The sequence below is a fragment of the Nycticebus coucang genome, chromosome 7 (genome assembly GCF_027406575.1).
Source record: "Nycticebus coucang isolate mNycCou1 chromosome 7, mNycCou1.pri, whole genome shotgun sequence".
NCBI classification, from domain to species: Eukaryota; Metazoa; Chordata; class Mammalia; order Primates; family Lorisidae; genus Nycticebus; species Nycticebus coucang.
The window spans coordinates 61,116,148-61,144,081 of NC_069786.1; the positions used below are offsets into that span (position 1 = coordinate 61,116,148).

At 38.3% G+C, this 27,934-nt stretch overlaps 1 protein-coding gene across 1 annotated transcript in view; it reads right to left on the reverse strand.

Moving 5' to 3' along the window:
- Positions 1 to 2,530: 2,530 nt before the first annotated feature.
- SLC38A11 (solute carrier family 38 member 11) overlaps positions 2,531 to 27,934 on the reverse strand; it is a 72,066-nt gene continuing 46,662 nt past the window's right edge. The window contains exons 10-12 of the mRNA XM_053596903.1: positions 23,765 to 23,877; positions 19,704 to 19,835; positions 2,531 to 2,945 (exon numbers count right to left, since the gene is read on the reverse strand). Coding sequence (XP_053452878.1) covers positions 2,652 to 2,945; positions 19,704 to 19,835; positions 23,765 to 23,877 — 539 coding nt within the window. The 3' untranslated portion in view covers positions 2,531 to 2,651. The remainder of the gene's footprint in view (positions 2,946 to 19,703; positions 19,836 to 23,764; positions 23,878 to 27,934) is intronic.

Below are 27,934 nucleotides of genomic sequence, written 5' to 3' on the forward strand. Positions count from 1 at the left end.
CACGTACAAAATGAGAGACTGAAAAGTGCTAAGTGACGTTATCCTTGACGCGTTTCTCTTTGTACACTCTTGAAATCTCTTCTCCCATGACTTTATCTAATAACTATGTATGTCAGTGTCTTTTTCAGTTTTGAGTAATGACGAACTGCTGCAAAGATTTTTTTTCTGTTCCCTCAGCATACAGTTAAGTATTTATTATTATTTTACCTAATGTGCCAGTCTAAAAATAGACACGAACTGCTTAGTCTTATGATTCTTAACTATAGCATAAAAAACAAATTTACAAGTTAAATACAGAAAAGCTAATCAACAGAATTTAAATTAATTTAGTGACTTGAATGATCTTTTACTGAAACAAAAATCAGTACTCAAATCCTGAGCATAGTTCTGCCAGCTAAAAAAAAGGTGCAGGTTTCTTTGTATTCAATGGGCCTTTTCTCCTTGTGAGTCACAGGATGACTCAGCTCTTACCACTTTATTCAAATTACTGTGAACCTATCTTTCATACACTTCCTGTGGAATTTTTGTGGCCTCTAATTTATACAAGCACATCACATATGTATTAACTCTGCTTGTGATATTTTCTCATGACTTGGCAGCAATTAATATATACTTACAGATGGTCGACCTGATTGAAACACAAATGAAAAGGTAAGAAATATAATCTCAGGTAATACTCGGTCCCAGGAAGCCATTCGGATGGTCCCCAATTTTTATTTGTTACTTTTTAAAGATTGCCATAGATATGAAGACATGAAATCATCAACAGACATTTAAAAGTCCTCATTAAAAACCCAGGGCATCTGTGGTGGGCACAGCAGTGTCTCTCAGATGCCCCAGGTGGAAGTGTATGGTGCCCCGGCTCTCAGCAGACAGCCTCCAGCTCTTGAGTTCCTCTGAGTTTACTCAGCTACAAAGGGCTACTTAGCCCAAGGGTTCATCCTTCCCAGGTGCCCTTGCTCAGTGACTGATGGAGGCAGCAGTATTAAAATCTGGTTATTTCCTTTTGACACAGACAACTCTGGTGGGTCATACGTGCACCAGCCACCCAGTGGGCTTGGCTCAGGCTTTGCCAGCCTGCCTGCAGCTCCACCCCCCACCCTCAATCCTGCTTTCTCCTCTCTCTCCTATTAATTACAACAAAACTCTTTCTTAAGTGTCTTCTTCCAAAGAATCCTGGTAAATGAGGGCTCCCAGAAATCTCTCTGAGGACCCCCAGAGGAGTGCGAATGCCATTTCTGCAGCTCTGATTTTTCTCGCAAGTTTCCAGCTTCAAAGTGCAGCTTCTGGTTTTATACTCCTGACAGCACTTCAGATTCAACAGGTCGGAATCTGATGCATAACTGGTCTCTTAGCTTTTATCTCACAACAATACATATGTGTGTGTGTTTTCTGTTTAGAAGGACAATATTATTTTATTTCCACATCATCCAAAGTTGGGAGGTAATCTTGATTGTTCACACACCTGGCTTTGTACCTCCCGACTATTATTCATGCTTCTTTACTTGGGGGCGGGGGGGGGGCTTTGCTTATGTCTACAGGAATCTACTTCCCTCTAACCAAAGGATGCAACTGAAACAATAATGGTGAGGGTTTGTTTGTTTGTTTGTTTGTTTGAGACACAGTCTCATTTTGTGGCTCTCCGTAGAGAGCCATGTTGTCATAGCTCACAGCAACCTCCAATTTTTGGGCTCAAGCAATTCTCTTACCTCAGCCTCCCGAGTAGCTGGGACTACAGGCACCTGCCACAATGCCTGGCTATTTTTTAGAGATGGGGTCTCACTCTGGTGCCGGCTGGTCTCGAACTCATGAACTCAGGCAATCTACCCGCCTAGGCCTCCCAGGTGTTAGGATTACAGGCATGAGCCACCATGCCTGGCCCCAATGGTTGGCTTCTTTTTTGCCTTTGGAATATCTATTCTTTTTATTAGTTTTGGGTTTCCCGTCTCTTAGATTCCACAGATGTTAAGTAATTTTTTTCCGCCAAAGGACACCTACACAAAGTTGAAACCCACAATCTCCCTCTTAGTTTGGACCACAATAGATTGGCTCAACTATCAAAAGAGTAATGCTTTGGGCGGCACCTGTGGCTCAGTGAGCAGGGCGCCAGCCCCATATACCGAGGGTGGCGGGTTCAAACCCGGCCCCGGCCAAACTGCAACAAAAAAATAGCCGGGCGTTGTGGCGGGCACCTGTAGTCCCCGCTCCTCGGGAGGCTGAGGCAGGAGAATTGCCTAAGCCCAGGAGTTGGAGGTTGCTGTGAGCTGTGTGATGCCACGGCACTCTACTGAGGGCCATAAAGTGAAACTCTGTCTCTACAAAAAAAAAAAAAAAAAAAAAAATGAGTAATGCTTTGATGGGATGACAGCAAATGCTAAAGGCTTTATTTTTCCTCTTCAATTAGGATCAGTGTAGTGCAGTCTTTAGAAAAAACAAACATCTATTTTGTCCCTGTTTAAGATAAAATACATTTAATTTTCTTTTCTTATCTTTAATATTGCACTAAAGAGTAAAGAAAAGCAAGACTGGATAAATGCCCAAGGATAATTTTATAATATAAATAAAGACTAAAACATGTGTAAAAATTATGTGGTATACAAGTCCATGAAAACATATTTTTGTTTTGAAAACATATTTTTAAAGAAGTCAACTCACTGAACGACACTGACATTTAAAGTTGAAAGTTGTGTTGTCTGTTGAAAATGAGAATCTGAGATATTTGTGAGGGAGAAATTGCCAGGAAAGCAGTAGAACATTTCCTGCCCGTGGGTGCAGTCTTGAGGATTTATGATAGCCATGACCAATCCAAAAACCATCACCGCAGCACCAATGGGGAGCATGAAACAAGAAATAATCTTGTCTGAGTGTGTCCTTGGTTCTTCAGACAGTTTCAGATAACACGCTGATGGAATGATAAAAATTAGGGGAACTGCACAGAGCACACCCTGTGTGTTGAAAACAAGAAATAAAATAATGTTAGTGGATGGAAACATTCTCTGAATAGCTTTTAAAAATATTCATAAATTGTATTTTTATTGTACATGTTAAGTGTTGAAGTCAGCTGAACCAAAAAAAAAAAAAAAAAGAATTCTAATGTCCGTAGCTCGTGGTTATGGTGTCAACCTCATACACTAGAGCTGGCAGGCTCAAGCCCAGCCCAGGCCTGCTAAATAACACTGACAACTACAAAAAAAAAAAAAAAAAAGAAAATAGCCAGGCATTGTGGCAGACACCTGTAGTCCCAGCTACTTGGGTGGCTGAGGCAAGAGAATGGCTTAAGACCAAGAGTTTGAAGTTGCTGTGAGCTGTGACAGCACAGCACTCTAATGAGGGCAACACAGTGAGACTCTGTCTCAAAAAAAAAAAAAAAGAATTCTAAGACAGACTTAGAAATAGGTTTTTCCTCTTCCAATGGTATATTTATAGATAAAACAATGAAAATAGTCTAACAACTTAAGAAAAGATGATCAGAAAACAATAAAGCAAAAATAGGAAGACTGGTTCTGGCAGACTCTTAAAATTTCCCATGTTTTCAGTTATATCATATTGTCTTAAACTTATTTAGAATTAGTGTGTATTCACTTTGCCTTTCAAACTTGAGAGTTCTGTTTGTCATTTGTGTACAATTGGGAACTTTTGGGAAATTGGGGCATATTGTCTCTCCTCTTCACTTGAGCTAATGCAGAAGTAGTGCCTGCCTGTGTGAGAAAGAAAACTGTAACCCTAAGGGTACTTACCATGAAATAGCATTTCTAAGTCTTCCTTCAAGTAAAACTAAACACATTAGCTACCCTAGAAAACTGACGACAGAACTAAATGACTATAACTCGTTCACCCTCCCCCACATCTATGGACAAATCTAAGGGGGAATGTCAGATGGAAAATAAATGACCAGCAGAATTGTCTGTTATAAAAATACTAAGAGTTACTGACTTCAAAGTTATTTACCCTTTGAAAAGATTTAATTCTCACTAGAAACATTGCAAATGGCAAAAATGTTAAAATGTAATGCATTTTGGATATTCTAATTATGTCAAATGTTAATTGCATTATATATTAAAATATAACATATTATTAATAAAAGGTATTCTCTTAAACCATAAAAAATATGGTTTAAAAAAATAAACTTTATTATGTATACTTGAGCTTTACATGATGTTATAGGATACACATATCAATAATAGTAAAAGGGCTACTGTATTGAAGCAAATTAACATATGTCATCTCACAGCTTCTTTTTTTGTAACAAGAGCAGTTAAGATCTACTTAACAAAAATATCAAATATGGCCAGGAGCAGCGGCTCATGCCTGCAATCCTAACACTCTAGGAGGCCAAGGTGAGTGGATTGTCTGAGCTCACAGGTTTGAGACCAGTCTGAGCCAGAGCAAGACCTTGTCTCTAAAAATAGCCGGATGTTGTGACGGGTGCTTATAGTTCCAGTTAGTTGGGAGGCTGAGGCAAGAGAATCACTTGAACCCAAGAGTTTGAGATTGCTGTGAGCTATGACGTCACAGCACTCTACTGAGGGTGACAAAGTAAGACTGTCTCAAGAAAAAAGAACCTCAAATACAATTTTATTAATTATAGTCCTCATAATCTGAAATATACTACAATTTTATTAATTACACTCTTCGTTTTGTACATTAGAACTCTAGACTTGTTCATCAGATGTATCTACTACTTTGGGTCCTTTGACCTACATCTCATCCTGCCCCAGGTAATCACAGTTTTATTCTCTAGCTCTGTATATTTGACCTCTTTAAAAAATATATTCCACATATAAGTGAGATCATGCAATATTTTTCTTTCTGTGTCAGGCATACATCCTTAACATAATGTTCCCCCAGGTCTATCCATGCCGGGTCAAACGCCAGGATCTCCATTTTTAAGGCTGAATAATAATAGTATGTTACACACACGCGCAACACATATTTTCTTTATCCATTCATTCATTTATAACCTTTAGGTTTTTCCATATCATCACTATAAATAATGCTGGAATGAATGTCCAGATATCTTTTAGAGGTGGTGATTTCATCTCCTCCAGTTACCCAGAACAGGAATTGCTGGGACATATAATAGTTCTAATTTTAATTTCTTTAGGACCATTCATACTGTTTTCCATAACAGCTGTACAAATCTATATTCCCACCAAAAGTATACTCAGGTTTTCCCTTTTCTTCACACCCTTGTCAACATCTGTTGTCTCTTGTCCTTTTGATTATATGTAGTGTGTGAAATGATATCTCTGGGTGGTTTTAATTTTCCTGATGATTAATACCTGGTGGCCATTTTCAAATCTTCGTTGGAGAAATGTCTATTCAAGTCCTTTGTCCATTTTTTAAAGGAATTATTTGTTTTTCTGCTATTGAGTTTAAGAGTTCTTTATAAATTTCAGATATTACTCCTTGTCAGTTAGGTGGTTTACACATATTTTTTTTCCAGTCTATGGATTGCCTTTTTCCTTTTATTATTTCCTTTGCTCTGCAGAAGCTTTTTAGTCTGCCATAGTCCATTTATTTATTTTGCTTTTGTAATCTGAGCCTTTGATATGATATCCAAAAAATCACTGCCAGGGCTAATGTCAAGGAGCTTTTTCCCTTATGTTCTCTTCTAAGAGTTTTATGGTTTCTATCTTACATTTAGGTATTTTATCCATTTAAGGATATGTGATATAACAGTCCACTTTTATTCTTTTATGTGTGGAAATCCAGTTTGCTCAGCACCATTTATTAAGAGAATATCCTTTCCTCATTATGTCCTGTTGCTGCCCTTATCGAAAATCAGTTGATTGTGTATGTTTGGATTCCTTTCTTGGTTCTCTATTCTGTTCCATTGACCCATGTTTCTGATTTTATGCCAATATCATACTGTTTTGATTACTATAGCTTTGTAATATAATTTAAAATCAGGAAATGTGCTCCCTCTAACTTTGTTTTTCTTTCTCAATATTCCTTTGGTTATTTGGGTTTTTTGTGGTTTCACATGGATTTTAGGATTGTTTATCCTATTTCTGTGAAGAATGCCATTAGAATTTTGATGGAGATTGGGGGAACTGTATATTGCTCTGGGTAGTATGGAGATTTTGACAATATTTACTCTCTTTCTTTTCTTTTCTTTCCTTCCTCCTTTCCTTTCTCTTTCTTTCTGATAGAGTCACTTTTTTGCCTGAGTCTTAAAGTGACCTGGTGTCAGCCTAGCTCACGGCAACCTTAAACTCTTGGGTTCAAGTGATCCTTCTATTTTAGCCTCCCAAGTAGTTGGGACTACAGGCACCCACTACAATGAGCCTAGCTAATTTTTCTATTTTCAGTAGAGAGGGTGTCTTGCTCTTGCTCAGGCTGGTCTTCAACTTTTGAGCTCAAGTGATTCACCTACCAATGCCTCCCAGAGTTCTAGGACTACAGGCATGAGCCACCGTGCCTTATTTTCTTCAATTTCTTTCATTAACATTTTATAGTTTTCAGTGTATAAATCTTTTACATCCTTGGTTAAAATCATTCCTAAGTATTTTATTTTAATTTTCTTTGATGTGGCTGGTATGGTGGTTCACACTTGCAATCCTAGCACTCTGATAGGCAAAAGAGGAAGATCCCTTGAGCTCAGAAGTTTGAGGCCAGTCTGAACAAAAGCAAGACCCTCTCTATACTAAATATATAAAAATTAGTTGGTCATTGTGGCAAGCACTTGTAATTGCAGCTACTTGGGAGACTAAGGTGGGCAGATCCCATAAACCCAGGAGTTTGAAGTTGCTGTGAACTATGCTGATGCTGTGGCACTCTAGCCTGGGCAACAGAGTGAGATTCTTTCTCTAAAAAAATAATGTTTTTTCTTTGATGCTATCATAAATGGGATTTTCTTGATTTCTTTTTCAGCTAGTTTGTTATTTGCGTGTAGAAATGCTACTGAGTTTTGTATATTAATTTTGTATCCTTCAACTTTACTGAGTTCTTAGTTTTAATGCTTTTTTATAGAATCTTTGGAGGTTTCTACATATAGAATTATGTCATCATCTGCAAATAGAAGTAATTTTACTTCCTCCTTTTTTATTTGGATGCCTTTTACTTCTTTTTCTTGCTGATGTCTAGTATTCTTGCTAGTACTTGTAGTACTATAATGAATAGTAGTGGTGAGAGTGGACATTTTGGACATTCCTGCCTTGCACTGGATCTTAGTGGAAAAGCCTTCAGATTTCCCTTAACGATTATGGTGTCAGCTGTGGGTTTTCATAAATGGCCTTCATTATGTTGAGAAATTTTCCCTCTATATCTCAATGTTAGAGTCTTTATCAAGAAAGAATGCTGAACTTTGTCAAAATTTTTTTTTGCCTCAAGTGAGACAATCACATGGTTTTTATCTTTCATTTTATTAATGTGATATATCATAAATGTTATACTCTTAAATCATAAAATGTAAGTTTTTTAAATAGTCAATAACAAATATGATGTTGGTTTATAATTAAATGCATTTTTACATAAAATGTCTTTTTATATATACATATTAAACTGATTATTATGTAAATTTATAAGTATGCATAATGATAGAAAGAATAGTATAATGAAACCTTATGCCACAATCGCCTATGGTTTAAAAGCTTTTCGACACATTATTTTGCTATATTTTCCCTGGGAAAATCATAGCAAAATAAATTTGAAGTTGCATGATGTGAAATAACAAGCTCTATCTTACAAATAACTTCAAAATAACTATTTTTTAATATTTCCAGTTAAAATTACTGTGTGTTTTATGCTAAGCACCATTTCCATACCAGAAATATTACAAATATGATTTTAATAATACAATTATCTTTTATTTTTACAGAAACAAAGAAGTCCAGAGAAATGGAAATTAAGGCTGACACATTATGAAAATAGTCTGTCCAGGCAGTATTTAACAATTTAAGAAAAAAGTAGTGGAGACCACACTATATGGAAAATATTTCCACAGAAAGGGATATAAGAATGGGAAATACTAAGCAGTACCATGCATTCTAATTTAACATGCATGGACAATATGCTTTTGCCATTTATTGCACATAAATACAAATGATTATCTACAAAAGTACATAATAAATAAAAGATCAGTTGTTATACTGCTGGAATTAAATAGATTATGGATTCCATAGGCTCTATCATGGTACTTGGAATTGATAATACATTTTAAGTTATGGAAAATACTGCACAACTCAGTACGTATTTGTAACAAAACAGTATTACTCTTTTTAATTCTTTGATATAAGAATTTATGAAAATAATAAAGTAATTCAAATAGCTCTCTCTCTATATATATAATTGGATGTGTGTGTGTGTGCAGTATTATCTCTCTGTAGGACAAAAATAGGAAGCTAATTTATCTGGAACTTCTGATTGTGAAGGTGCTATCAGGATGAAACCTGCCTCTAGCTGCTTCTGAAAAGCTGTCAGCAGTCAGACTTTTGGTACTCTTCCAAACCTAACTTGCAAGGCAATGCAAAGCAATGGTTATTCTGTCTATGTTATAATTCTTAAGAGATGAAAAAATAACAATTGGAGGGAAATCTGTATAGTTCATATTTGTACTGGAAGAAGACCAGTGGAGTATCTTTTTTAGATAGCAGTTACGATCTCAATATTTGAAAACTCAATTTTATTAGAGGTTGTTGCTACAAGTCCAGATCATCAGGAAAATGGTAGAACAATTCCATCTGATATATTTCCTACAAAAAGTCCAGCTTATTTGATCTGTTTAATGTAGATTTGCTTGAAGGTACACTATGGGCTTTGACATCATTTTTGAAGTTGTTTGACAGTATGTAAAATCATAATTGCTTATTAAAAAGACAATAAAACATGGCCTTATTTATAAAGGCAGGAAAGCACTATTCATTGATAATACCACTATTAATTCCAGGGCATTTTGCAGTTTGCAATAGAAAAAGAATAGAGGATTATGAAGGTTTTTACTTGCAGTACAGATTAGAAAAGCAACTGGATTCGTCTACTTGAATAGAAATCTCTCAAATGATGCAAGGAAGATGAAAACTAAATAAGAGAATGCTTATACACCTTTTAAATTTCTGCTTTATAATTAACCCAGAGTCATGAAACCCACCCTATGTTTTAAAGAGAAACTCTTTCTAGTTCAATTCTTTGGCAGTATAGATTGTGGCTGGCTCACCCTGCTGACTGTATTTCTATATCCAGGCTCTTGCTGGGTGTTTGGCTTGCTCTCTTCATTCCACTGTAAGCTGTACACAATGCTTGTTAGGTTGGTTATGCTGGTCACAGGTACCAGCAGTTTCATTTTTTTTTTTTTTTAATACTGCTCCAAGTAGAAACCCATAGGGCCCAATTACTGCAGGTGTCTCTTTTCTCTTAACAATAGCAGTAGTGTTAAAATACTAGATCTTATTACCAAGAATGGTATTTATATTTATTTTATTTACTTCTAAAATGAATTCTTTAAAATCAAGGGTACATCTGCTTTGGAAAAATATCTCATTGTAGTCTACTGCCATGAGAACAACAAAATAAAAAGGGAGTCCTAATTTTTTTCCTTTCATTGAATAACATAACCCTAAACCATTAAATTAATTAATTAATTAATTAATTTAAGACAGAGTCTTATGTTGCCCTGGGTAGAGTGCTGTGGTGTCACAGCTCACAGCAACCTCAAACTTTTGGCCTTAAGCAATTCTCTTGCCTCAGCCTCCCAAGTAACTGGGACTATAGGCACCTACCACAATGCCCAACTATTTCTTTTTGTTGTAGTTGTCGTTGTTTTTAGTTGGCCCAGGCCAGTTTTGAACCCACCAGCCTTGGTGTATGTGGCCAGCACCCTACCCACTGAGCTATAAGTGCTGTACCTAAATCATTTTAAATCTGCAGTATTTAGTTATACTGAATAACAGCATTTCCCTAACTTTGTAAGATCTGTTTCCAATACACATCTCATCTATGAAGGTCATTGGTTCACTTAGTGATGATTCAGAAGCCCCAATAAAAAAGAATTCCTAAAGTACTACAATTATTATCTGAGATAAAAGCTATTAACTAAATTCCTAAAGTACTGCAATTATTAAATAAGATGAAAGATACTAACTAAAAATTATTGAGACAAAAAAATCTGAAGCTGAGGGGAGAAGAGAAGGGGTTGAATGGGTAAGTTCACTCCTATTGGGTACTGTCTGGGTGAGGGCAGACTTACCTGCACAACTTTGACTCAATTTGTACAAAAACTCAGTATGTAACCAAACATCTGTATCCCCTAACATTCTGAAATTTAAAAAAATTTAAGGAGGGGTGCAGAAACAAGATGGCTGACTGAAGCCAGCTTTCCACAGAGGCTCCTGTCTAGTAGGAGAGTTAAACGATAGAAATTTAGCAAGTAACCTGGTGGATTAGAGCTGCACCAAGACAGAAGGTTGAAGAACGCATATCAACCCTGCTGAGGCAAGCTGCGACCCCAATGATACAAACAAAGGTACAAAATCCATCACCAAGCAGACGGAAGTCCCCTCCCCCATGAGAATGGCTCGGAGTGCCCCACAAACAAATGAGCAGAGTTCAAAGTTCCTCCCACTACACTCCACAGGAGAGACTCTCTAAAAACTGGACCTACCTCCCCTCCTAGGGTGCCACAGCATTCTCCTGCCAGGCATAAAACTGTATAAAACTGTATATATTCTCTACCTGCAACTCTGAGATCCCAGCACTCCCCTCCACTCTCACTCAAAGGTCTAGAGGCCTGTCTCCCAGGAGTCCAGATTCCTGGGTGATTTCTCGAGGGGTGTAGACAGGGCCTAAACTGCAGCTGGTCAGTGCTGACTCTGGGGCATGGGAGTGAGGAGAGGATGGTCGGCTGAGAGGGAACCACACCAGAGAAGTGGTGCCACGGGGGGCAGAGAGCAGCTGTCTTTTGGCAACAATAGGGCTCACTCCCGGATATTCTGAAGCCACAACCCCTGTCTCCCTGGGCAACCAGAGGAGGCTGGGCATCTACTCAGGTGGCAACCACCACGGAACAGATCTGGGATGGAAACACAGGCCCCATGAGTACAGGGTTTGCCCGGCCTGTGTGGAGCGTGGGGACTAGAAATGGACACGCAGAGCCGGGAAGTTCCCAGGGTGGGGCTGACCCAGAGGACCGCTTTACTGAGCCTAAGACACACCCAGCCCTCAGGGGATCGTCAGCCTATAGACAAAGGAAGACAGGAGGCTAGAACTGACAGGTAACTGAATACAAATCTGCAGGAGCAAAGACAGGGCCTGAGGCGCAGGCTCTGGGAACTCAAAACAGCTTCTCTTCTGAGGGGAATTTAGCAGGGACAGAAACAAATTCCCGCAAAGTAGTTCTGTTCTGTTCTGTCAGTAACATCAATCAGGGGCAGGGCTGGAACTGAGTGAACACCCCTCAGCCTCCAGCAAGCACACGAGGTTGTCAGGCCTTACCTCCCCCTGCTAGATAGAGGCAAAGCGCAGCAGCCTGGCTGAGCAGAAATAGATTTCCTTGTGATTCAGGCAGGTGCAAAATCCTGGAGTATCTGTTCACTACAGGCAACTGGGTCAAAGCCCTCAGAGACTGGGTGTGACAGGGGTGCAAGGTGGGAAAGGAGGCATCAACCTTCCCAGACTGATCTATTTGCTGGGTGGGTCCTCCTGACTCCACGGAGCACTGGAGCAAGTCATATCTGAGTAGTCACCAGAACCCTACGATCCAGTTGCCAGAGACCTTTTAAACTCTCCCACCTGAGACAGGTGCTGACTGAGACAATCAATTTGGAGCTTTTGAACTGAACCAATCACCCGAGGACTATTTGGGTGGTGCCCTGGGTGTGTGGTTGTAGGAAAGTTTGATTTTCCTTTTCCAATTGTTGCCTGTGGGGGGCGGGGACTTAATTGCTGGTATTTCTCCACAGCTGAGACTTCAACCCAGAGTAACTGTTTCACTAGGGTCGAACACAGACCAGCTGAAACAAGACAGAACCACTTAGCCCCACCACACCAAACAGGTTCCAAGTTTCTCAGGCCATAGCACTGTATGGTTCCTCCATAAAGCTCCAGGGGAAAAATCAAATGGTGTAAAACAATCATGAGGCAGAATCAGCGGAAAAACTCTGGTAACATGAATAACCAGAATAAATGACCCCCCTAAGGAAAGATATGGCAGATGTAACTGAAGATCCCATTCATAAACAGCTGGCTGAGATGTCAGAAATCAAATTCAGAATTTGGATTGCAAAGATTAATAGAATGGAGGAAAATTTGGAATTAGAAATTCGAGCAGCAATTCAAAAGTTGGAATTAGAAATTTGAGGAGAAATTCAAAAGTTATCTCAAGAATTTAACTAATTTAAAGACAAAACCACCAAAGATTTTGATGCCCTGAAGCAAGAATTTGCAGCCCTCAAAGATATGAAAAATACAGTAGAATCCTTCAGTAGCAGAGTGGAGCAAGCAGAAGAAAGAATTTCTGACATTGAAGACAAAGCCTTTGAATGCTCCCAAACTCTCAAAGAGGAAGAGAAATGGAGAGCAAAAATGGATCATTCTCTCAGAGAGCTCTGGGTTAATTAGAAGAAGGCTAATATAAGTCTCATTGGAATCCCTGAAAGTGATGAAGTGGCATTGCAAGGCACAGAGGCCCGTCGCCATGAAATTATGAAAGCTAATTTTCCAGACATGCCAAGAGATTCTGAAATTCAGATAGCAGACAGTTTCAGAACCCCAACACGACTCAATCCCAATAAGACATCCCCCAGGCATATCATAATTAACTTCACTAAAGTTAATATGAAGGAGAAAATTCTGAAAGCAGCCAGACGTAAGAAATTCATTACCTACAAAGGGAAGAACATTAGAATGACTGCAGATCTCTCTGCTGAAACTTTTCAAGCCAGAAGAGGGTGGTCATCGACTTTTAATCTCCTAAAGCAAAATAACTTTCAACCCCAGATCCTGTATCCAGCTAAACTGAGTTTCATTTATGATGGAGAAATTAAATACTTTAATGACATTCATATGTTGAAGAAATTTGCCATAACCAAACCAGCTCTTCAGGATAGTCTCAGACCTATCCTCCATAATGACCAGCCCAATCCTCTACCACAAAAGTAAACTCACTCAGAAACTTTTGATCAAACTCCAACTTCCACAGTGGAGAAAGGATTAAAAATGCCCACTGGACTTTCGAAAAACTCAATACCCAAAATTTTACCAGACTTATCAATATTCTCCATTAATGTGAATGGCTTAAACTGTCCTCCAAAGAGGCACAGGTTAGCTGACTGGATACAAAAACTTAGGCCAGATATTTGCTGCATACAAGAGTTGCATCATAGCTTAAAAGACAAATATAGACTCAGGGTGAAAGGATGGTCATCCATATTTAAGGCAAATGGTAATCAGAAAAAAGCAGGTGTTGTAATTCTATTTGCAGATACAATAGAATTTAAACCAACAAAAGTAAGGAAGGAGAAGAATGGTCACTTCATATTTGTTAAGGGTAATACTCAATATGATGAGATCTCAATTATTAATATCTATGCACCCAACCAGAATGCACCTCAATTTATAAGAGAAACTCTAACAGACACGAGCAACTTGATTTCCTCCAGATCCATAATAGTTGGAGATTTCAACACTCCTGTGGCAGTGTTGGATCGATCCTCCAATAAGAAGCTGAGCAAAGAAATTTTAGATTTAAACCTAACCATCCAACATCTGGATTTAGCAGACATCTAAAGAATATTTCTTCCCAAGAAAACTGAATACACATTTCATCAGCCCACAAAACATACTCCAAAATCGATCACATCTTAGGTCAGAAGTCTAACTTCAGTAAATTTAAAGGAATAGAAATTATTCCTTGCATCTCCTCAGACCACCATGGAACAAAAGTCAGACTCAGTAACAACAGGAATCTGCATACTCATATAAAAACATGGAAGTTAAATAACCTTATGCTGAATGATAGCTGGGTCAGAGATGAGATTAAGAAGGAAATTGCCAAATTTTTGGAACAAAACAACAATGAAGACACGAATTATCAGAACCTCTGGAATACCGCAAAGGCAGTCCTAAAAGGGAAATTCATAGCACTGCAAGCCTTCCTCAAGAGAACGGAAAGAAAGGAAGTTAACAACTTAATGGGACATCTCAAGCAACTGGAAAAGGAAGAACATTCCAACCCCAAATCCAGTAGAAGAAAAGAAATGACCAAAATTAGAGCAGAATTAAATGAAATTGAAAACAAAAGAATTATACAACAGATCAATAAATAAAAAAGTTGGTTTTTTGAAAAGATCAATAAAATAGATAAACCTTTGGCTAACCTAACCAGGAAAAAAAGAGTAAAATCTCTAATCTCATCAATCAGAAACGACAAAGATGAAATAACAACGGACTCCTCAGAAATTCAAAAAATCCTTAATGAATATTACAAGAAACTTTATTCTCAGAAATATAAAAATCTGAAGGAAATTGACCAATACTTGGAAGCACGTCACCTTCCAAGACTTAGTCAGAATCAAGTGGAAATTTGAACAGGCCCATATCACTTTCTGAAATAGCATCAACTATACAAGATCTCCCTAAAAAGAAAAGCCTGGGACAAGATGGCTTCATGTTAGAATTCTACCAAACCTTTAAAGAGGAACTAGTACCTATATTACTCAACCTGTTCCAAAATGTAGAAAAAGAAGGAAGACTACCCAACACGTTCTATGAAGCAAACGTCACCCTGATCCCCAAACCAGGAAAAGACCCAACAAGAAAATAAAATTATAGACCAATATCACTAATGAATATAGATGCAAAAATTTTCAACAAGATCCTAACAAACAGAATCCAGCAACACATCAAACAAATTATACATCTTGACCATGTTGGTTTTATCCCAGGGTCTCAAGGCTGATTCAATATATGTAAATCTATAAGTACAATTCAACACATAAACAAATTAAACACCAAAGACCATATGATTCTCTCAATTGATGCAGAAAAAGCTTTTGATAATATACAGCATTCATTCATGATCAGAACACTTAAGGAAATTGGTATAGAAGGGACATTCTTAAACTGATAGAGGCCAAACACAGCAAACCCACAGCCAATATTGTATTGAATGGAGTTAAGTTGAAATCATTTCCACTCAGATCAGGAACCAGACAAGGCTGCCCATTGTCTCCACTGCTCTTTAACATTGTAATGGAAGTTTTAGCCACCGCAATTAAGGAAGAAAAGGCAATCAAGGGTATCCATATAGGGTCAGAAGAGATTAAACTTTCACTCTTCACAGATGATATGATTGTATATCTGGAAAACACCAGGGATTCTACTATAAAACTCTTAGAAGTGATCAAGAAATACAGCATCGTCTCAGGTTACAAAATCAACATTCATAAATTGGTAGCCTTTATATATACTAACCATAGTCAAGCTGAAAGAACAGTTAAGGACTCTATTCCATTCACAGTAGTGCCATAGAAGATGAAATATTTGGGAGTCTAACAAAGGACGTGAAAGATCTCTATAAAGAGAATTATGAAACTCTAAGAAAAGATATAGCTGAAAATGTTAACAAATGGGAAAACATACCATGCTCATGGCTGGGAAGAATCAACATTGTTAAAATGTCCATACTACCCAAAGCAATATACAATTTTAATGCAATCCCTATTCAAGCTGCACTGTCATACTTTAAAGATCTTGAGAAAATAATACTTCGTTTTATATGGAATCAGGAAAAACCTCAAATAGCCAAGACATTACTCAGAAATAAAAACAAAGCAGGAGGAATCAAGCTACCAGAACTCAGACTAACTATAAATCGATAGTTAGTGATCAAAACAGCATGGTACTGCTACAAAAACAGAGAAGTAGATGTCTGGAACAGAATAGAGAACCAAGAGATGAATCCAGCTACTTACCATTATTTGATCTTTGACAAGCCAATTAAAAACATTCAGTGGGGAAAAGATTCCCTATTTAACAAATGGTGCTGGGTGAACTGGCAACCTGTAGAAGACTGAAACTGGACCAACAACTTTCACCCTTAACTGAGATAGACTCTCACTGGATTAAAGATTTAAACTTAAGACATGAAACTATTAAAATACTGGAAGAGAGTGCAGGGAAAACCCTTGAAGAAATTGGTCTGGGTGAGTATTTTATGAGGAGGACCCCCCGGGCAATTGAATCAGCTTCAAAAATACACTACTGGGACCTGATCAAACTAAAAAGCTTCTGCACAGCCAAGAACACAGTAAGTAAAGCAAGCAGACAGCTCTCAGAATGGGAGAAGATATTTGCAGGTTATATCTCCGACAAAGGTTTAATAACCAGAATCCACAGAGAACTCAAACGTCTAAGCAAGAAAAGAACAAGTGATCCCATTGCAGGCTGGGCAAGGGACTTGAAGAGAAACTTCTTTGAAGAAGACAGGTGCACGGTCTACAGACATATGAAAAAATGCTCATCATCTTTAATCATCAGAGAAATGCTTATCAAAACTACTTTGAGATATCATCTAACTCCAGTAAGATTAGCCCATACCACAGAATCCCAAGACCAGAGATGTTGGCGTGGATGTGGAAAAAAGGGAACACTTCTACACTGCTGGTGAGAATGCAAATTAATACATTCCTTTTGGAAATATGTTTGGAGAACACTTAGAGATCTAAAATTAGACCTGCCATTCAATCCTATAATTCCTCTACTAGGCATATACCCAGAAGACCAAAAAATCAGATCATAATAAAGATATTTGTACCAGAATGTTTATTGCAGCCCAATTCATAATTGCTAAGTCATGGAAGAAGCCCAAGTGTCCATCGATCCACGAATGGATTAATAAATTGTGGTACATGTACACCATGGAATATTATGCAGCCTTAAGGAAAGATGGAGACTTTACCTCTTTCATGTTTACATGGATGGAGCTGGAACATATTCTTCTTAGTAAAGTATCTCAAGAATGGAAGAAAAAGTATCCAATGTACTCAGCCCTACTATGAAACTAATTTATGGCTTTCACATGAAAGCTATAACCCAGTTATAACGTAAGAATAGCGGGAAGGGGGAAAGAGAGGGGAGGGAGGAAGGAGGTGGGTGGAGGGAGAGGGATTGGTGGGATTATACCTGCGGTGCATCTTACAAGGGTATATGTGAAAGTTAGTAAATGTAGAATGTAAATGTCACATCACAATAACTAAGAAAATGCCAGGAAGGCTATGTTAAAAAAAAAAGAAAAGAAAAAAAAAGAGAGGGACTTTACCTAACAAATGCATCAACGTAACCTGAATTTTTGTACCCCCAATGAATCCCCAACAATAAAAAAAAAAAAATTAAAAGAAAATTTAATGAAGTCTTGGCGCCTGTAGCTCAGCGGCTAAGGCAACGGCCACATACACTGAGGCTGGCAGGTTTGAACCTGGCCTGGGCCTGCCAAACAACAATGACAGCTACCATAAAAAAAGTAGCAAGGCATTGTGTCAGGTGCCTGTAGTCCCAGCTACTTGGCAGACTGAGGCAAGAGAATTGTTTAAATCCAAGAGTTTGAGGTTGCTGTGAGCTGTAATGCCAGAGCACTCTACCGAGGGCTACATTTTGGGACTCTGTCTCCAAAAAAAAAAGGAAAAAAAATAAATAAAAAGATTGAGTCCTATTTTATTTCATTTCTTGCTATTTAGCCCACTATGAATGTCTATTCATATGTATCACAGGTTACACTTAACCTTTCCTACAGATAACACTCAACACATAGATTTTAACTTAAAAAATGGATAGAGAAATAAGCATAATTATTTTACATAATTTAAAGCCTTACATTTAGGAAATCTCAGACTAGTAAAATAATTAAAAATCTGGGCTATGGGGTCCAAATGCCTGTGTTCAAACCTTGATTTTTCTACTAGTACAACCTGTGCCTCAGTTTCTTTATCTATAAAGTTAATACTTGTAAAGGGAGACAATGCATACCCAGGACAGTAGAATCTCTGTAAGTTGACCACCCAAGGGACTGTAACAAACTGGTCAGTGTAAGGAACTAGGCCAGCTGTGCTGACACATACATGTGGGGCATATTCAGTCTATGGAAATTAGTTCATTTTAAGGTGGTGGTCAAAATAGAGAGGGAATCAACTATGGCAGTTCTACTGTACTTGGACAGGGTAAGTACTCAATAGTTGTTAGCTGATATTACCATTGTGAAGTGGAGACAGCATGCCTTAGTTCTAACTTGTTGCATAATCAACCTGTGTTCGTTACTGACAGATGACGCTTGATTTGTCTTTATTAAACACGGTAAGTGGTCACACAAAAGTGAGTTAAGTAGAGGTCTGAATATGTTGTCGTACGTGTCAAAAGACTTTTATTGATTAGGAAAACAGGTATTCTCGGAGGGTGTGGCAAAGAATGGAGACCCTAGAGTTATTAATTCTTACAAAGTGCTTTAAAACTAGTATAATTGTTTTGGGTTATTAGACCATAACAACTTAGCATTCTTCTTTGTTTTTTCATGCATGTATAAATCTAAGGATCTAGAATCATGTTTTAAATTTTTAAAATATTCTTCCACAGCCAGCTCAGAACTTGACCTTATAATAGATATTTAAAAAGCATTCTTCTCTGATTACAATACTAGAATTCTATCCTAACCACAAACAGTTTTCATTGTTAATAGAGAATATTTAATGTGACAATCTGCTTACAATTTTTTTTGTCCATTGTCATGGAAGATAGCAATAGTTAACTTTACAGAAAGTAATGGTTAAATTTACAAGAAATACATCATTCCTGAAAAATGAGCAGTATGTATGTGCTTGGCTAACTTAAAGGGAATAAAAAAGTCATTAGGCTATCAAGATGTAGTGAATGTTCAGACAGATGATAAACATGGCTTATCCAGAGGCCAAAAATAAGACTGTGTAGAGCAGAGGAAAGATTTTGAGATGAAATGAGAAATAAATTTCTGTAGAAGGCATGGGATCAGATTATAGAGGCAATGGAGTTTATACTTGCTTGGGTAAAAAAATGTGGAGATTTTTGAGCATTATGGTAATCAATTGAAAGAAAAAAACTTAAATATGTGATAGTGGAAGGAAAAAAAAATCTAGGATTAATTTTCAGAAAGTTTGGAGAAAGAAAAAAACATTTAAAGAAAAAGAAACTGGGCTATCGTAGGTGAATGTGCAATGTGGATATAACTATATTCCTTCCATATAATCTCACTAGACATATTTTTACTCAGCAAAGGAAATTCCAGATTCACTTAGTTTATAGTTTACAGTAAGATATGCAATATATATGTATTACAGTAATTAAGATATGCAAAAGGAGTTTTCAAACTCAACACTGTTGACATTTTGAATCAGATAATTCCTTGGTGTAGGGAGCTGTCCCATGCGCTGTTCCAGGGATGTTCAGCACTATCCCTGGCCTCTACCCACTAGATGCCTAACCAGTTGCAACAACTCCAAATGTCTCCAGACATTGTCAAATGCCCCTTAGAACAGAAAGAGCAAAACTGCACCCATCTGAGAATTACTGATTTAAAGTGATATGCAGTATAATCATTACAAATTATTTCCATTTGTATCATAAACACATTTTCATTTCACTTCAGAAAGTGACACTTTTGTTGAGAAAAATACATCTCATGTTAGAATGGAAACATATTTTTTAAAGAAAATTTTAGAATGGAGTAAATCTTTAAATGTACTTACATTGAGTTCTAAAACTATTCCAAGGCAATCAATTAGCAAGGACACGAGCATGGCTACGGTAATGATAACCACTGTTATAACCACGTGGAAAATCAATGAAAGATTCCCACCAAAAAACAAATTGGCGATGACCTGCCAAATAAACAGATTATTTTGAGAAGTACTCAGGATTTATTGAGAGAGTATTTCATAAAAACGTTCAGGACTGCATAAAATATTAGACATAAGGCAATTAATCAAATCTTAAGTCACCAGGAATGTTCTACCCTGTCTAAGGAACTAGCACATAGACACACTTATCAATAAATATTCTTTGTTGAACTATTTAGACAGTCAGTGAATTATATTGCAGACTTAGTGTGACATACCAACGTTTGAATACATATGTTCTCAAGTATAAGAGACCTGGGAAATTTACCTTATTCTTTTTTCTTTAGTCCAACAAGGTTATTATTAAAACAAACTAGACACTATTTAGATTATTTGAATGGCTCTGAAAGAAGTCGTTACTGTATTTCATTCAATAATACTGAATATGTAATATCCTTTACTAGCAGAAAATTAATTCTCTATAAACCAAATCCTATTTTTTCAATTTTTGTTCATTTTATATTGCCTTTCCTCAACAAAAATGGACAAGCGTTCATCATCATTTTCCAGTAATACTCAGATCAAGAAATCAATCAACAGTTACCAACTTAACGTGTCCCATACTGTGACATGGTTTACAAAGATAAAATGTCTAGGAGATGATTCCTATTCTCAGGAATTAATAAGTGGAAATATACAACCAACCTAAAAAAATTAAATAGAGATCCATTTATGACAGGACTAAAAAGATCAAAGAGAATTTAGAACTCAAAGGAGCTTTAGGTGTCCACATCTTTCTCCTTTAGAATAATCTCCTTCACAGTGTTCCTGAAATGTGCTTAATCTACCTTGGTTTGAAGTGGGGCTTAAAAACATGAATATACTTTGGAGCAGAATTATAGGCTGCAGGAACGGTGTGAAGAAGATCAAAGAGGTAAGAACAGGAATGTTACCTATGGAGGACAAGGCAGTCTGAATAGGGTCGTGGCCCTGTGGAAAAGGACAGTCAGACACAAGTTGGAAATCCAGGAAAAGTCAGATGTTGGCAGACGGTAATGAAGCCAGGTCTCTGAGCTTTGCTACCTAGATATGAAACATTCCCCATATGTCAATGACTGTCATGACTCTGCCAATACATTAATGGTGATACTAATAACGTTCACTGCTTACAATTTGTAATGTCTTTCCAAAGATTATTGTATTTAAAAATCCATTTTTTTGTTCATAAAAGAACAATTCATGATCACTAAGATGTGGAAACAACCCAAGTGCCCATCAATATATGAGTTAATTAATAAAATATGGCCTACGTATACCATGGAGTTCTACTCAGCTATTAAAAAAATGGTGATCTAGTGTCTTTTGTAATAACCTGGATGGATCTGGAGAACATTCTTCTAAGTGAATTACCACAAGGATGGAAAAGCAAAAGCCACATGTACTCAATACCAAAGTGAAACTAATCGATAAATTCTTTTGTACACAAATGAAAGTAAATAGTCATTGGAAATTAAGCAGATGGGGGAGGGAGAAGGGGGTGGGTAAATTCACACCCTCAATGTGTAGAATGAACCCATTCTGGGGGAAGGGCACATTTTTTTTCTTTGACAAAAGCAAACCAGGTAACTAAAAAGTGTATACCCCCATCATATTCTGAAATTAAAAAAATAAAAATCCATCCTTTATAGATTCTTCTATGATACAATTGTGAGAGCAAAACCTCACTTAGTGGGGCAGGCAAGTAAGAGATATTTTTAAAGGTTTTTGACATGCTTGTATGTGGCTGGCTATTGTATCCTCCGAAAATAAAAGGTTTCCATTATATTAATGTCAATTGTATACGTGTGTGTGTGTGTGTGTGTGTGTGTGTGTAAAGAAGAAAAAGAGAAAGGAAATGACAGGGAAAAGTATATAAAACATTCTCTGACAAGTATTTGCTACCATGGCAGAGATCTTGATTTTATTTTGTCTTCCTGTCACAGTGGCTAGAAAGGAAACTCAAGTTTAAGACAGAAGTGCAGGTGAAGTGAGTCAGACCAGCCACAGGCAATTTGCCAGAAACCACATGAAAATGTACCATTTGTCCTTGCTGATCTAGAGACCAGATTTGAACCTAAAGTACTGGGCAGAAGCTAAAATAATACCACTTCCTGAATCTAACAGTAGTTGGCACTGGCTGTTAAATTTTGAAAAATCTGCATAAAGTAACTTTTTTTTTTTTTTTTTTGTAGAGACAGAGTCTCACTTTATGGCCCTCGGTAGAGTGCCATGGCATCACACAGCTCACAGCAACCTCCAACTCCTGGGCTAAGCGATTCTCTTGCCTCAGCCTCCCGAGTAGCTGGGACTACAGGCACCTGCCACAACGCCCAGCTATTTTTTGGTTGCAGTTCAGCCGGGGCCGGGTTTGAACCTGCCACCCTCAGTATATGGGGCCAGCGCCTTACCAACTGAGCCACAGGCACTGCCCAAAGTCCACTTTTCTAAATGAGCTGCTAACTGTGAAGGACATAGGCTGGTGAATATACTTCTCCCTTCCATTTCCCTGCACAGGTCCTTATCTCTGTACTGGCTGAAGGTAACCACCTACCTGCCTCAAAAAGCCTGCCAGTTACTTAGTGTATAAAGCTCTGCAGACTTCACACATTACCCCATTCACATGGTATGCTGTGTAAACAGCCTCTTTGAATACAGCCTAGGCTAAGCTCTTTTCAGGGTGATTCCTGAAAGAACTGCTGTGAAGAAGGGTTATATTTTACTGGGATAGTGGATTTTTAGCTGACAGCATAAGGGATTTATGACAAGCTATGTTATCCAATTTTACATCAAAAGAATTAATTTGCTTTTAGCTAATCTTTCTCCACAAATCCAGGTGATCTATATAACATGATTCAGAGTTGGCTTTTTAATGAAATATACTCATATATAAATAATATACTGCATACTTGAATTATCTGTATTTTTTTATGTTGTATATAAATTTAAATAAGTAAATCAACTTATGAAAATATATAAATAAAATATATCTATAAGGCTGAGGAACTTAAATTGAATTTTGGTTCACCATGAAGTCTAAGAAACTTTAGTAGTTTTTTCTTTTTTTTTTTTTTTTTTTGAGACAAAGCTTCAAGCTGTCACCCTGGGTAGAGTGCCGTGGAATCACAGCTCACAGCAACCTCCAACTTCTGGGCTCAGTGGAGTTTCTTAACTCCATCTCCCAAGCAGCTGGGACTACAGGTGCCTTCCACAACTCCTGGCTAATTTTTGGTTGCAGCCGTCATTGTTGTTTGGCAGGCCTGGGCTGGATTCAAACCCGCCAGCTCAGGTACATGTGGCTGGCCGCCATAGCCACTTGAGCCACAGGCACCGAGCCAACTTTAGTAGTTTTTAAGAAAGAACAAAACCAATTACAATCTGATCTATGATGTCTTTTTATTTTTATTTTTTGCAGTTTTTGGCTGGAGCTTGGTTTGAACCCGCCACCTTCGGTATATAGGGCCGGCGCCCTACTCCTTTAAGCCACAGGTGCCAACCTAGATCTATGATGTCTTTGATACATGTTGACTTATACAACATCTCAGCAAAAAGACAATTTTGTAAAAAACGATTTGAACCTTGGTACTTTGTGACTTTGTGAGAAATCTATAAGAAAAATCCCAACAAACTTAGTTTGGCTGTTACCAAAGGCTCACATTCACTTTGGAATGCAGTCGTATAAATATCTATGCTTGTGGTCATAAAAACCAAACTAACAAACTTCACTTTCAAATTCAACTTTTAAAAAATTGCCTTGCAAACATCTGAATATAAATTCATTTTAAACTCAGATATTTTATAATTGAAAATTGTATCGATTATACCACTTGTCATGCACGTGGGAATTTGCCCAATTGAATTACTTATAGTTCTTCCTAAACAAAATGTCATAGAGAGATAAACCAGAGAAAGAATTGGGAAGAAATCGTACTTACCTCTCGGGTCACAAAGCATTCCATTGGATACGTCAGTATGACCGTGATGCCATAACAAAACCTCCCAAAGGTTATGAGGTCATCACTTCTGCAGTAATTTTCAAATAAGTCACCTACAAAAAAATATAAAATAGGTTTATTTAGATACTGTAAATTTGAGATAACTAATAAATGAAATTTTAGGTATTTGCAATAGTCATGTGTCACCTAAGGGAACCTGTAGAAGATGGTGGTCCCATAAAGATTATAATGCCCACATTTTTATTGTATGTTTTCTATGTTTAAATACATTTAGATACACAAATATTTACCATTGTTTTCCAACTGCCTGCACCATTAGCACAGTAATATACTGCCCAGGTTTATAGCCTAGGAGCAATAGGTTATACTATGCAGCCTACATGTATAGTGGGGTATGCCACCTAGGTTGGAGGGAGCAAACTTCAGGATGTTTGCATACGGATAAAATTGCCTAATGACACCTTTTGCAGAATGTGTCATTAAGCAGCACATGACTGTATATAAGTGACTCTCCATACACTTCATTTCCTTCAAATAAGTGAACAACAGGGCGGCGCCTGTGGCTCAGTGAGTGGGGTGCCGGCCCCATATGCCGAGGGTGGCGGGTTCAAACCCAGCCCCGGCCAAACTGCAACAAAAAAATAGCCGGGCGTTGTGGAGGGCGCCTGTGGTCCCAGCTGCTCGGGAGGCTGAGGCAGGAGAATCGCGTAAGCCCAGGAGTTGGAGGTTGCTGTGAGCCGTGTAACGCCACAGCACTCTACCTGAGGGCGGTACAGTGAGACTCTGTCTCTACAAAAAAAAAAAAAAAACAAATAAAAAAAATAAGTGAACAACAGATGATCAGGTCTAAATAGTTTTTTTTCATTCAATAACAATGTAGTTACTCGTTGATTTTAAGTCAGTAGGTGTACCGCCTGAAGGTAAGATAACTCTATCACTGATAGATTTTTGCTTGTTCTCATTATTTGTTTTTGACAGGTTTACCTCAAATTTGTATCAACTTCTGAAAAATACTTTATCCATTGTCTTCTTATATCAGAATCAACTCCCTAAATTCTTGTGCATTGGCTTTGTAAACCTGCTTCTGGTCTTTGTTTCTGGTGAGTAAGTGACTTCATTATTTAAAAAAAAAAGTCTGTTAAAATAAACAAATTTCCTTTGAAATGCTATTCTTAGATCAAGCACAATCCTGAAAGGAAGAGTAGACCAGTACATCTGGGGAGCTGAACTTCCTGTGTATCATGCTATAGGGTTTAATTACAGACTTGAGGCCATAGAAGGAATTCTAAACACACATTGTCTAGCACGTCATCTGACAAGCCCCAGTGTCAATGCACTGATTCAAAACTGAAAATGTGGCTATTTCCCAGAAAGAATACTACATTTAATTTGTTTCAACTAAATTATGGACCATATAAACCTTAACAAAATTCTTACCTAGAGACTATATTTTCTTAGCTTATTTATGAATAAATTCAGGGGTTTAACTGGGGCAAGGAAGTCATATCAGCAAAAACATTTACCAACGCTGACACTGAGTATTTAAGCCTGTTTATTTCTTGATTTAACATGTTTAAATTTAAAAAATGAGGTCACCTTTTAAAAAGTAAACGGAATCGGGCGGCGCCTGTGGCTCAGTCGGTAAGGCGCCGGCCCCATATACCGAGGGTGGCGGGTTCAAACCCGGCCCCGGCTGAACTGCAAACCAAAAAATAGCCGGGCGTTGTGGCGGGCGCCTGTAGTCCCAGCTACTCGGGAGGCTGAGGCAAGAGAATCGTTTAAGCCCAGGAGTTGGAGGTTGCTGTGAGCTGTGTGATGCCACGGCACTCTACCGAGGGCCATAAAGTGAAACTCTGTCTCTACAAAAAAAAAAAAAAAAAGTAAACGGAATCAAAAATGAGATTAAAGTCACGCACTACTATACTCTTTTAAAAGAAAAAAAAAAACCCTAAAAGTATAATACTTTTGTTTTGTTTTCATTAAAAAGCTAAATACCGGCCCAGAGCCTGTAGCACAGCGGCTAGGGTGCCAGCCACATACACTGGAGCTGGCAGGTTCGAACCCAGCCCAGGTCTGCCAAACAATGACAACTACAAACAAAAAAATAGCTGGGCAGGGTAGCACCTGTGGCTCAGTGACTAGGGCGCCAGCCCCATATACTGAGGGTGGCAGGTTCAAACCTGGCTCTGGCCAAACTGCAACAACACCAACAAAATAGCCAGGTGTTGTGGCAGGCGCCTGTAGTCCCAGCTACTGGGGGACTGAGGAAAGAGAATCACCTAGCCCAAGAGCTGGAGGCTGCTATGAGCTGTGACACCACGACACTCTACCAAGGGTGACAAAGTGAGACTCTGTTTCTAAAAAAAACCCTAATAAATAATAATAATAATAATAAATAGCCAGGCGTTGTGGCAGGTGCCTGTAGTCCCAGCTACATGGGAGGCTGAAGCAAAAGAATTGCTTAAGCCCAAGAGGTTGAGTTTGCTGTGAGCTGTGACGTCACAGCACTGTATAGAGGGTGATATACTGAGACTCTGTCTCAAAAAAAAGTAAATAAATAAAAAAGCTAAATACAGGGCCAGGTGCGGTGACTTGCCCCTATAATCCTAGCACTTTAGGATGCTGAGGCAGGTAGATCGCCTGAGCTCAGGAGTTCGAGACCAGCTTGAGCAAGAGCAAGACCCTGTCTCTACTGAAAATAGAAAAACTAGCTGGTTGCTGTGGTGGGTGCCTGGGCACCTGTAGTCCCAGCTTCCAGGGAGGCTGAGGCAAGAGGAGTGCTCAAGCCCAAGAGTTTGAGGCGGTTGTGAGCTATGACACCACAGTACTCTAGGGCAACAGTCTTACTCTGTCTCAAAAATAAAAAGCTAAACACCCTAAATGACCTGCTTCTTTTTTTTTTTTTTGTACAGACAGAGTCTCACTTTATGGCCCTCGGTAGAGGGCCATGGCATCACACAGCTCACAGCAACCTCCAGCTCCTGGGCTTAAGCGATTCTCTTGCCTCAGCCTCCCGAGTAGCTGGGACTACAGGCGCCCGCCACAGCACCCGGCTATTTTTTTATGTTGTTGCAGTTTGGCCGGGGCCGGGTTTGAACCCACCACCCTCGGCATATGGGGCCGGCGCCCTACTCACTGAGCCAGAGGCGGTGCCCTGACCTGCTTCTTCCCAAGATTTTTTTCCTCTTCCCTCATCAGCTAGAGCAAATGCACATTACTTTACAATATCCTTTTAGGCAGAAAGAGATTAAATCACAAAGCAAAGGTGGCAAAGAATTACTTCAAGGTTTTCAAGATTGATTGAAAAAAATTCCAGCATTCTGACAAAAAAGGACTGAAGCTTCCTGTTCATTACCCTCTGCTCTACTAAGAAATGGGTCCTACATTTTTTTCAAAAGTCACTGAGATGTCAGTAAGAATCCAGAGTTCCCACCGCCCCACGAGCTGAGATTTTTCTACTGAAAGAGACAGAAAAGAAGCACGCAGTTTGCACAAGTAAGACCAGATTTGCCTAAGGAGAGATGGCCAGTTACAGGGGTCCTCAAACTTTTTAAACAGGGGGCCAGTTCACTGTCCCTCAGACCATTGGAGGGGTGGAGTATAGTTTAAAAAAACAAACAAATATGAACAAATTCCTATGCATACTGCATATATATCTTATTTTGAAGTAAAAAAACAAAACAGGAACAAATACAATCACACCGCCTCATGTGGCCCGCGGGCTGCAGTTTGAGGACCCTGGAGAAACAATGCCGGCTTATTTCAGCTTAAAACCAGGTGTATTTTAGAGAATTACAGCTAGGGAAAAGACAACAATAACATCAAACACCTGTTAGCATTGTTCCACAAAGATTTAATTATATCTGAGCAATTACTGACAAAAATACCTGGAAGGTGTAACTAATAAAAAAGACTTATGTCATACAGAAAAGGCATTTAAAAACCAAGGTCCTATACAGACTGGAGCCCCCGCTGCTACTCATTTTGGCAAACTATGTGGCAATAGTAATATTTTGCAATCTTTTGGAACACAATTCTTATCAGGATTTTCAAGGTCACTTTGTTATTGCAATCTAATAGCACACACGTATTATATTTTGACCACACTGGGATTATGTTAATCATTAATTTTGAAACCATTTTTATTTC